Genomic DNA, 12,049 nt, shown 5'->3' with positions numbered 1-12,049 from the left:
GGCCAGAACCGGACGGTATATTCAATAAAGGATACAGTTGTGCAGGAGACCGAAGCCCTGGCTGAGACCGGACGACTTCCTCTCCAGTTCTTGCCATCTGATAGGGGGTTGGGCCATGCGAAACCCAGCTGCAGCACCCCTGCATCATGTACTCTGGCCGGCCCTCCCTCCCCCAGAATCCCCGGCACCCTACCTGCTGACCCCTCTTCCTCACCTGATTCCAGCTGAAGCGGAGGTGCAGCCGTGCAGGTTCCCAGATCATCGGTGTAGGCCGCACGCAGTGCGCCTGCGCGGCCCATCTCCGCTGCGCAGGCCTCATGGTAAGCCACCATGGCAGCCATGTCCTCCAGAGCTGTCCCGCCCCCATCGGAGCACAGCGGGCGGGCAGCAGAGGCGCCATATGCCGCCAGGCTGACAACCGGCGGCACTACAATCCGGCTGTTATCCGGGTGAGTAGGAAGGAGGCGTGCAGCATGGGGAAGGTTGCCGGACAATTAAAGAGGGATAGGGGAAGGGGGAACCACCTCCCCTGAAGATGTTCAAGGCGAAACAGGCCGGACCCGGCATCTGTGCCTCCCTACACTTGCGGGGAGAGCAGCCCCTGCTGAGCGGGCAGCTCTGGGAAGGGGACTTGGGCTTAGCCTAATGGGAGGGTGGGTGACTCACTGCGGCCTACCTCTAGTCTCTCCAGCCGCGGGTCCGAGTCTAGGGGCCGTTGCAGCATCCTCACTGTCTTTCTTCTTTAACAGGTCCTCCAGCCAGGTGGTGCCTTCCCGCTGTGCCACCTGCTGTAACAGCTCATCAGCCATGCTGTAAAGAAAAGGAAACAGACAGAAATGGAAAAGGGAAAGAAAAATCTGCTCACCACACGGAGTGTAACTACAAGGTGTTACTTCATGCTGCAGCAGAAGGTAAAGACGGGGCTCTGTCCTTGAACTCTACTCTTCAGTGGCGTAACTACCGCCGTAGCAGCAGTAGCGGCTATTATGGGGCCCGCGGCATGAGGGGGCCCGTGTCACCCGCCGGCACGGGCCCCCACCATGGCCGGAGGCTCCGCTAGCAGCCGCTATGGCTGCTACAGCCCGACGCCACTTACTTCCCTGCTCTGCCGTAGTGTTATAATAATAATAATAATCTTTATTTATATAGCGCCAACATATTACGCAGCACTTTACAATTTAGAGGGGACAAATTCTCCCCGCTCTGCCATTAAACAAAAGACATTTATCCCCTATCCACAGGATAGGGGATACATATGTGATCGCTGGCACTGATAGGGAGAACGGGGGACCGAAAGTCCCCCGAAGTTCTCCATCACAAACCTCGGACTTCCGGGGTCTGTGTCGGCAGCTCCGTAGAAATGAATGGAGCGCCGGTCGCTCTTGTGCGCATGCGTGACCAGCGCTCCTTTCATTTTTATTGAGCTGCGCAGACGCCGGAAGTCAGAGGTTAGTCATGGAGCGATAGTTCATGTCTGGTTGTTACTCTGGTTGTTACTCTGTGTCCGGGAAGATTACAGGTTATACGTCCGGGAGAATTACACAGCGAGAGGCGACAATCAGGCCGTGAAGTGGTCGCCATTACTACAGACAACTCTCCAGGTGAAGTGCGTCCGAGTTATTTGCAGAAATGACAGTGAACAAGTTCATCCTGAGTCTGAACCATGCAGGGGGCGATCTCCCCAATATGAGGACACTGTCACAGGGATGTAAAAGGGGAGCAACAACCGGACCCCCGCAGTTCATCTGAACCGAACTGATAACCACAGGCTTCTTCTATGCATCTGCAGGAGGGCTGGGTGTTGTAATGGGAACGCAGCCTATGTGTCTCCATGTCCCGGGGTATAATTGCTCCTCTTAATTCTAGATCTTGTCCTCTGATCATTCCTCGTATTATGGATTATAAACCTGGTGCCTTCCCTGCAGTCACATCATGATGGAGAAGGCTCAGACATATCAGACATATGTCATATCAGACATATCATTAATATCAGACATCATATCAGTCATATTAGACCTATCAGACATGCCAGTCATATCAGACATATCCTTCATATCAGACATATCCTTCATATCAAACATATCAGCCATATCAAACATATCAGTCATATCAGTAATAGCAGACATATCCGTCATAGCAGACATATCCGTCATAGCAGACATATCAGTCATAGCAGACATATCAGTCATATCAGTCATATGAGACATATCAGTCATACCAGAGATATCAGTCATATCAGTCATATCAGACATATCAGTCATATCAGACATATCAGTCATATCGGACATATCAGTAATAGCAGACACATCAGTCATATCGGACATATCAGTCATAGCAGACATATCAGTCATATAAATCATATCAGACATACAAGTCATATCCTTCATATAAGACATTTCAGTCATATTAGACATATTAGGCATATCAATCAAATCAGACATATCAGACATATCCTTCATATCAAACGTATAAGACGTTTCAGTCATATCAGACATATCAGTCATATCAGACATATCAGTCATAGCAGACATATCAGTCATAGCAGACATATCAGTCATATCAAACATATCAGTCATATGAGACATATCAGTCATATCAAACATATCAGTCATAGCAGACATATCAGTCATAGCAGACATATCAGTCATATCAAACATATCAGTCATATCAAACATATCAGACATATCAGTCATATGAGACATATCAGTCATATGAGACATATAAGACGTTTCAGTCATATCAGTCATATCAGACATAGTCATAGCAGACATATCAGTCATCAAACATATCAGTCATATTAAACATATCAGTCATATGAGACATATGTCATATCAAACATATCAGTCATAGCAGACATATCAGTCATAGCAGACATATCAGTCATAGCAGACATATCAGTCATATCAAACATATCAGTCATATCAAACATATCAGTCATATGAGACATATCAGTCATATGAGACATATCAGCCATATGAGACATATCAGTCATATAAGACACATCCGACATATCGGACATATCAGATATATCAGTCATATCAGTCATAGCAGACATATCAGTCATATGAGACACATCCGACATATCAGTCATAGCAGACATATCAGTCATATCAAACATATCAGTCATAGCAGACATATCAGTCATATTAGATATATCAGACATCAGTGGCGTAACTACCACTGTAGCAGCCGTGTATCTCCCCGCTCTGCCATTAAGCAAAAGACATGTATCCCCTATCCACAGGAGAGGGGATACATGTGTGATCACTGGCAGCGATAAGGAGAACGGGGGACCGCAAGACCCCTGAAGTTCTCCATCACAAACCTCGGACTTCCGGGGTCTGTGTCGGCAGCTCTGTAGAAATTAATGGAGCACCGGCCGCTCTTGTGTGCATGTGCGACCAGCGGTCCTTTCATTTTTATTGAGCTGTGCAAACTCCGGAAGTCAGAGGTTTGTGATGGGGGACTTCAGGGGACTTTCGGTCCCCCGTTCTCCTTATCGCTGCCAGCGATCACACATGTATCCCCTATCCTGTGGATAGGGGATACATGTCTTTTGTAGAACACCCTATAGGTCAGATTTTTTTTAGGGGTTGGGGCTGTATGGCGTTACCTACAGGGGGGGCTGTATAGCGTTACCTACAGGGGGGGCTGTATGGTGTTATCTACGGGGGTCTGTAAAAAAGGCACTAATCTACAAGGGGGGGTTGTGTGACACCCAGGGGAGGGGCGGCCCCAGTCAAAAGTTTGCTATGGGGCCCAGTCTTTCCTAGTTACGCCCCTGCTACCCTATATCCATTATGCCACTCCTCCTTTAGCACATTGGCCCAATCACGCTTCTGGCCATTTTTTCATCTTTTGTAACCACCTACTTCACTTCCCTGCAGTCCCTGGCGCTCTCCCTATGCGGTACAGCAATATCTACACACAAGCTTTTGTAAGTCATGTTGTGTGTAATGAATTCTGCTCAGCAGCTCTGTGGTATTTCTAATACTCCCTATAAGGCTTTATTCAGACGAACGGGAATCACGTCCGTGCAACGCGCGTGATTTTCACGTGCGTCGCACGGACCTATATTAGTCTATGGGGCCGTGCAGACATGTGCGTGAATTTTACGCAGCGTTGGTCCGTTGCGAAAAAGTCACAACATGTCCGTTCTTTCTGCGTTTTCCACGCATCACGCACCCATTGAAGTCAATGGGTGCGTGAAAACAACGCACGGCACACGGAAGCACCTCCGTACGGACAGTGTTTTTCACGCAACACTTGTTAAGCCTATGTAAATGAGTTGACCAAACTAGACAAAACAAGCACAAACCAGGAAGTGGCTTTTCACTTGCTGGGCACATGCGCACAGTTCAAAACGACATCTGCTGCAATGCCACGTGCGTGCGATGTGGAAAAGCTCATCTGCTTGGTCCATGAGAGGCCACAGTTGTGGAACACAAACGCAGAGGCCTACCACGACCGCACGGGCAAGGAGGTTGGCTGGGATGAGGTCGCGCAGAGCCTATTCGGACAGGTGTGGGCTAAAAGCACCACAAGAGACCGCAAGAGCATAGGCAAGTGCAGATCTGTATTTATGCTAATGCAATCGCCCATGCTGTAGTGTATATCCTTATGTTTCACATGTTCCTACTGTGCTTGGTCGCGGGTGTGTTACAGCATCATTAGGCAGGTGTATAATGTTTAGTGGCGTTTAAGGAATGGCGACGTTTCGGACAAGTGCCGTTTTCAGTGATGTCACCTGGTGACCTTTTTTTATTTATTGCTGTTCCTATGTCCAGTTGATGATGTTAAAACCCGGTGGAGGAGCTGTCGGGATCAGTTCCGGAGGGAATTGGGAAGCAGAGGGCGAAGTGGGGACGGCGCGCCCAAAAAGCGCCAATACATCTACACCAAACAACTAATGTTCCTGAAGGACATTATGGAGATGCGGCCGTAAGTACTGACTGTACCTTGATGACATGTGTGTGGTCACTTTAAAATCTGCCAAAAATAGTTGTTTGTCCCTGGTGCCCATGTTAAAAGGAGTAACGCAAAATGTTTCTGGCAGATGCAGTGATAATCTTCTCGACACCGAGGAGGAGGCTGGCCATGAGGAGTCGCAGCCGGTCCCGGAACAACATCCCGTGCTGCCCTTGACCCCCGAGCCGACGGAACCCCAAGCAGCCACCCAGTCGAGCAGCCAACCCCAGCTGCCACCGGACGTCGACAATCCCTGGACGCCTACTAGCCAGGCGCCGGCGCAGCCAGGTTGCCACAACAGGTGCCAACGTGGACTCCCGAGTCCTGGAGTACCTCCGCCGCTGTTCTGAGGAGGATGCCTGTGACGCGTTTGGCCGGAGCATAGCGCCGCTACTCCGGCGAGTACCTAACTACCGGATGGCGCGCGTCCAAGGCTCCATCCTTGCCATAATTGACTCCTCCACTCCTCCTAACAATCCACGCCAGTGCTTCCAGGTAATAGAGCAATGGCGTGGATTGCCTGAGGAATCGGTGCCCTCCACTGCACCTCTCCCTTCCCAGCCTGCCAACCCCTTCCACGGCCACAGTACCAGCGGTCAATGGTGAGCATAATGTCACCTGGTCATGTGGTGCTTCGGGACCGGCCTTTCGCTCCCTACGCCAGACCCCAGCAACCCTTTGCCCAGGGCCCCCCGGCAGGGTTCAACCCTCTGTATCAGCACCACTATGCTGTTGAGGAACATCCTCAGCAGGCCCAGGGACAGCATAGTGGTGCTGAAATGCAAAGCTATCAGTCGCCAGCACACAGATTTCATGATTTGTAGCGCTGTGTCGGCAGATTATGGTGTGCTCGTTGTTGTGAGCTAAACCGTGAAGAACGAGTAGGTTAATTTTGCATGTTGGTGCGTTTTTGTGTTTTTTTTGCCAATTGGTTTATGTTTAAAGTGAATTTTGCACATTACACAATAAAGTGTGTTTTTGGTTGGCAGTAGAATTTGTTGTGTTTGCCTCCATCTATGTGCTGGAACCCAGGTTCCCCAACAGGTCCTTTTAGGTAACATTGGAACATTATGGCCACGTCCCGAGATAGTTGCATGCCATTATTGAGGTATTAGTGTATCTTTTGTGGTTTTGCTCAATTCCTCATACTGTGCTCTGCTGCATTGCAGTGGTGTGAGAAATTCCGGCCAAATGACTTTTGGCTTTGGATTTGTGAACATTGCCGAAGCCAATGCGCCTCACATGCTATTTCGTTTAGGACATGAAAACAAAACAGAAAAACCGCCAAAGATATAAGCTCGCAACCCATGTCAAGGGTCCTCATGTCTTGCGAGTCCGTAATACAAAAATCCCCACCCCAAATGAGGCAAAATTAAAAGAACAAATGCTACATTGGGCCACTAAGCTCCACTAGGACACCCTTCACAGAACATTCTCCTGCCATGGCAGTGCTCCATCGGGGCTGTCAAAATATTGGGCAAATATGTTGCGTACTCGAATCCCAGATGTTTGAGCCCTTCCGAGTGGAATTTGGTGCGGAAGGGTTGATGTAGAAACATTTCGGCTAATATATTCTGCATCACAACCGCCGTCATGTATGCGACAAAAATGATGAAGCACGACACACACTTGTATAACACGGGTGACATTTTGCGGCGTCAGTTGCATAGTGGTGAGAAAAACACGCCTTTTGGGTGACATTATGCCAAATGCACATTCCACACATCTGCGTGCTCTGCTAAGCCGGTAATTGAATATGCGCCGACGGTCATCCAAGCCTCTACGAGCAAATGGGCGCATTACTTGGATGGTGAGGCCAAAACCCTCATCTGCCACGATTACATAAGAGACTGGTGGTCCTCGCGAGCCAGGCAGGAGGCTCGGTGCCGGCATGGAAAGTTGATTGCCCATCAGACGATGGCCCATTCTGGATGTGCGAAAGATGCGGGCATCAGCAGAGCTTCCATAGGACCCTATGTGTACAATGGTAAAACAATAATTGCTGTCGGCCAAGGCCAACAAGACGATGGAAAAAATCTGTTTGTAGTTATAGAATCGGGATCCAGAGTGGGGGGGGCTTCTTGACACAAATATGCTTGCCGTCTAGGGCCCCAATACAATTTGGAAATTGGGTGGTGGTGAGAAAATCCTCAGAAATCGTAAGCCAGTGCTCTGTCGTGGACTGAGGCATCACTGTGGCCTTCAATCGCTGCCACATCACAACACAGGTGCCGGTCACAATGCACGAAATTGTGCTCACTCCAAGAAGGAATTCGAAATGTAACAAATGATAGCTGTTTCCTGTAGCAAGAAATCTACATGGGCGAGATGCAAAAACACAACACACAAATAAACGTGATGTAGGACATGACACCCACACACCATCCTGTAAGCTGCAATTGTCTAAAACACATACCTCAACGTCACAAGGAGTCGCTCCTCGGGGGAAATGCAGCGCCACATATTTGTGTCCTGGTAGGTGATTCCTGGGCGAATCAGGTCCAGCAGAATATCAAATGTCGACACAGACATGCGGCAAAACGACCGAAATTTCTCGGGGTGGCTGCGAAGGTCATCATATAGAGTATGAAAATGGCCTTTGGAGGTGCGCTGGGCCACAAGAGGATGAACCCAAATCCTCCCTCTTCTCCGGGTTCCCTCCTGAAGCATGGGTCCGCGCTCACCAAATCTCCGAGAAACCATCCAGGATATCAGCACACGGCCCTGCGGAGTCAAGGGCATAATGTTGATTTTATACCTGCAAACAAGCCAAGAAACAGCCTACACGACCAAAAGTAGTTTGCAAGGTGCAAAAAGGATGAGAACATGTGCTCACATCAAGCAGGTGTTGGAGAAGGTGTCTTTTTGTAGGCTGCCCTCTCCATGACTCCACCCTCCGTTGTTTTGACGCGCGTAAAAAACGCATGCCATACGCGCGTAAAAACTAACGCAGCCCTAACGGATGCCACGCGCAACCAAAACGCAGCGTTTTTTACGCGCGCAAAAACGCCACGCTTGTGTGAATCCAGCCTAATTCATAGTAGGGAGAATATTATCCCTTATGATACACTTATGATATCTTAGCTGCTGCAAAGCCTCTTTTTAAAGAGTTTGAGGAGCATCCTGTCCATAATTACTTGATATGAAATTCTTTAATCTGCAAAATAAAAAAAAGTTGTCAGCATCTGACTGTGTATTGTTGTGTTTTGCAGCAGCTGGGGCACAGCTCTGTTCACACTGGTGTCATGGTCTCCGTTTATAATGAAAGCACTGACACTGCCGAATCCGTTGTTTGACTCATCTGAACTGTGACTGACAGACCCACATTGAATATTAACAGTGTGACTCTGAAAGATAAATAGTACCTATGTAGCACCACTTATCTCTCTATAATCATCAGGTCCTGACTATAGAAGGTGACGTTTAGACAATTATTATTTACAAACATATCAATAGGAAATTTCCATTGGCATAACTTATATTATAAAAGTTATCTGGGTCTATATATATTAGTTATATTCTGTGACATATAAGGGTTTGGGTTTTGTAGATGGATTTATAGAAAACTGTTTGGAAGACTGAAGGGCCTGTATTTTACAGAGAATCCACAGATTCATTTATTTCATTGCTGGTCATTAAGTTACCACAAGTTTTTTTTTACCCCATTATTATATCCTTATATTATGCCCTGATGTACTCTGCTCAGATTACATGTACCCACACATTATAAACTGAAATACCAGAAAAACTTCAAACAAAACTACTACCAAACAAAATCCGCGTTTCAAAATCCAAATGGCGCTGCCTCCCTTCTGAGCCCTACACTGTGCTCAAACAGCAGTTTACTGCTACATATATGGCATCGCCATAACAATTTTTGGGGTGTGTGTCTCCACTGGCACAAGCTGTGTTATGACACATTTGCCACGGAAATGGCATCTATAGGGAAAAATTGCAATTTTTACTTTGCACTATCTTAAGCACAATCATTTATGGAAAAGGCCTGTGCCCACTACACCCCTTAATAAATTCCTTGAGGGGTGTAGTTTCCAAAATGAGGTCACTTGTCAGGGGTTTCTTTTATTGTTTCACATCAGAGCCTCTGCAGTTGTGAACCAATACTTTGTAAGTCGCCAAATTAGGCCTCAATTTTACATGGTACTCTTTTACTTCTGAGCTCTGTCGAATGTCCAGGCAAAAGATTACGGACACATGTAGGGTGTTTCTAAAACCGGGAAACATGGCATAATAATTAGATAGCTGTCTTTTCATGGTGGCACAAGCTGGGCACCACATATTGGCATATCTATGGAAAAATTGCCATTTTCACTCTGCAACATCGAGTGCACACTAATTTCCAAAAAACACCTGCGGGGTTAACATGCTCACTACTCCCCTAGGTGAATACCTTGAGGGGTGTAGTTTCCAAAATGTGGTCGCTTCTGGGGGTTTCCACTGTTTTGGTCCCACAGGGGCTGTGTAAATGCGACATAGCGCCCAGAAACCAATCCAGCAAAATCTGCACTCCAAAAGCCAAATGGCGCTCCTTTCCCTCTGAGCCCTACCGTGTGTCCAAACAGCAGTTTCTTACCACATATGTGGTATTGCCGTACTCGGGAGAAATTGGTTTACAAATTTATTTTTCTCTCTTTACTTGTTGAGGAAATGAAAAACAAATGTTTTTTTTCCACTCCCCTATTCTAATAAAATCTATAAAACACCTGTGGGGTCAAAATGCTCACTACACACCTAGATGAATTCCTCAAGGGGTGTAGTTTCCCAAATAGAGTCACTTCTGGGGGGTTTCCACTGTTTTGGTTCTACAGGGACTTTGCAAAAGCGACATGTTGCTAAGAAATCAATCCAGCAAAATCTGTGCTCCAAAAGCCAAATGGCGCTCCTTCTCTTCTGAGTCCTGCCATGTGCTTAATGTAACATCCATGGCCGCAGACCGTCGGGATTACTCACCCCTCGATGGCCACAGCCATGGTCTGGTGAGCGCTGGCCGGCATCTCCTCCCCAGGAGATGCCAAGCTCTCACTTCCGCTCCACTCTGCTGTGTCCCATAGGGTGCATGCGCACACTCGCACCCGGCCTTAAAGTACCAGTGCGCACACATGTAAAACATCATTAATTAGCCCATGACCAGCCTGTACTATAAGAAGGGCCCTGCCCCTTAGCTCATTGCCTGAGCATTGTTCGTATTCCTGTTAGTCTTGCAAATGGTCCCTTAGTGTTATCCTGTTCCCGTTGTTCCTGTGCCCTGCTACCTGTATCCTGTATCCCGCGTTGCAGTTGTTCCTGTGCCCACTATAGTGTTGAAGTCGAGTTCTGCCACGTCTGCTGTGTTATACCACGTCTGGTGTCATCTGTCTCGTCTGCATCACCTGCCGTCAAGATCCCATCTGTGCCTAGCCATTGCTACTAAACAGTAGAGGAGAAAAAATAAACACAAAGCGCACATAGTGCATCAAATGATATAGTAAAAAAAAAACACAGATAGGTGATGAGTTCTGTTGACCTGGTTAGTTGTGCTAGGAGCACAGCATCCTTGAGAGCGTGTTTTAAAGTATTGCTGCCGCCAGGGTTTCTGATCCAGATCCAAAGGGTCCAGCGGTGAATGGTAATTTGAGAAGTTTGAGGAAAAAAATGATTTTCCCTGGCGCTGCTAACTGGTAAAAACCCTTCTTGAGTAGTGAGGATTTAAAACGAGCAAATGTAATATCAGATATTGTTTTATTTACTATGCGTTTCAAGGCTGGACCGGCCTCTTAATGAGGTAAAATACAAATGTTTTTTCCTCAAACTTCTCAAATAGCTACTGTCTGGACTATCACAGGTACCCTTGGGCTTGGACTATTATATATATATTAACTTGGTACACTGTAGTTTGGCCAGCTGCCATCCCGCTTCGGCGGTGCGGCCCAGTGGGTCCACACTCCCACAGATTGTGACACCCAAACAGCAGTTTATGACCACATATGGAGTATTTTGGTACTCTGCAGAAGTTGCTTTACAAATGTTGGGGGGCTTTTTCTTCTTTACACCTTGTGGATATGGTGTTTTTTTTTTAGCTAAAACGACATCTTATTGGAAAAAAAAAGACATTTTTCATTTTCACGTTTCAATTCTAATAAAATCTATGAAACACCTGTGGGGTCAAAATTCTCATTACACACCTAGATGAATTCCTTGTGTGGTGTAGTTTCCAAAATGGGGTCTTTCTTGGGGTGTTTCCTTTGTTTCACAATATTTTTATTGAATTTTACAACAAAATGTTTAAGCATGTCAATTGTAGCAATAAACAATACATTCAATCAAATAAATGTCGTTATTTAACAATTTCCAAGGTCCAAACAATATAGGGCCTAGGTTCTGTTGGAATAATGATACAGATAATGGTGGGAGGGAAGGGGAAGGAGACATACTAAAATAAAAAATTAAGGCCTTATTCACACAAACGTGTATTACGTCCGTGATACGCGCGTTAATAAATCACGCCCGTTGCACGGACCATGTTAGGCTATGGGAACGTTCAGACTGCCAGTGATTTTCACACAGTGTGTGTCCGCTGCGTAAAACTCACGACATGTCCTATACTTGCCCGTGTTTCGAGCAGCTTGCACCCATTGAAGTCTATGGGTGCGTGCAAATCGCGCATGGCACACGGAAGTATTTCCGGGTGACGCGTGTAATTCGCGCTACAGTTGTTAAAGAAGTGAAGGGAAACATAAAAGCCCATCCTTCTTTACTGTTTCGTAACATAAAAACAGAGTGTCATAATGATGCCGGTTGCGTGCAAAACTGACACGTTCATGTGAATAAGGCCTAAAAGAGAGGGAGGAGTATCACAGGTTACATACATCAGTCTCTCTAATAAAGTGGTATATGAATATTAACCCCTAGCTGCACCACTCAGTAACTATATGTCGTCGCGGGAGGTTACTTCCCGCACGAGGACGTATGGTTACCGAGTCGGCGACAGTGTGGTCACTCCACTCTTGCTGGGCAGTGGTCCTTTGCCGCTAATTTTGGCAATTTACCACATTAATGCGCATTTTAGGGGTTTATAGCACATCCG

The 12,049-nt window shown here is 46.9% G+C and overlaps 1 protein-coding gene across 8 annotated transcripts in view; it reads left to right on the top strand.

Annotated features, from left to right (window-relative positions):
- The window catches only part of LOC142749875 (uncharacterized), a 142,921-nt gene that overhangs the window by 57,227 nt on the left and 73,645 nt on the right, over positions 1–12,049 (top strand). For 7 of the 8 annotated variants that reach the window (XM_075858417.1, XM_075858413.1, XM_075858416.1 and 4 more), the window contains one exon: positions 750–911. The exons of the other annotated variant lie outside the window; for it this stretch is intronic. In XM_075858417.1, the coding sequence (XP_075714532.1) occupies positions 837–911 (75 nt within the window). In that variant the 5' untranslated portion in view covers positions 750–836. The remainder of the gene's footprint in view (positions 1–749; positions 912–12,049) is intronic. 8 annotated transcript variants of the gene reach the window in all.

Source organism: Rhinoderma darwinii, chromosome 3 (assembly GCF_050947455.1).
Source record: "Rhinoderma darwinii isolate aRhiDar2 chromosome 3, aRhiDar2.hap1, whole genome shotgun sequence".
In the NCBI taxonomy this organism is placed as follows: domain Eukaryota; kingdom Metazoa; phylum Chordata; class Amphibia; order Anura; family Rhinodermatidae; genus Rhinoderma; species Rhinoderma darwinii.
The sequence above is the reverse complement of the archived record's forward strand: the minus strand, read 5'-3'. Positions and strand labels throughout refer to the sequence as shown.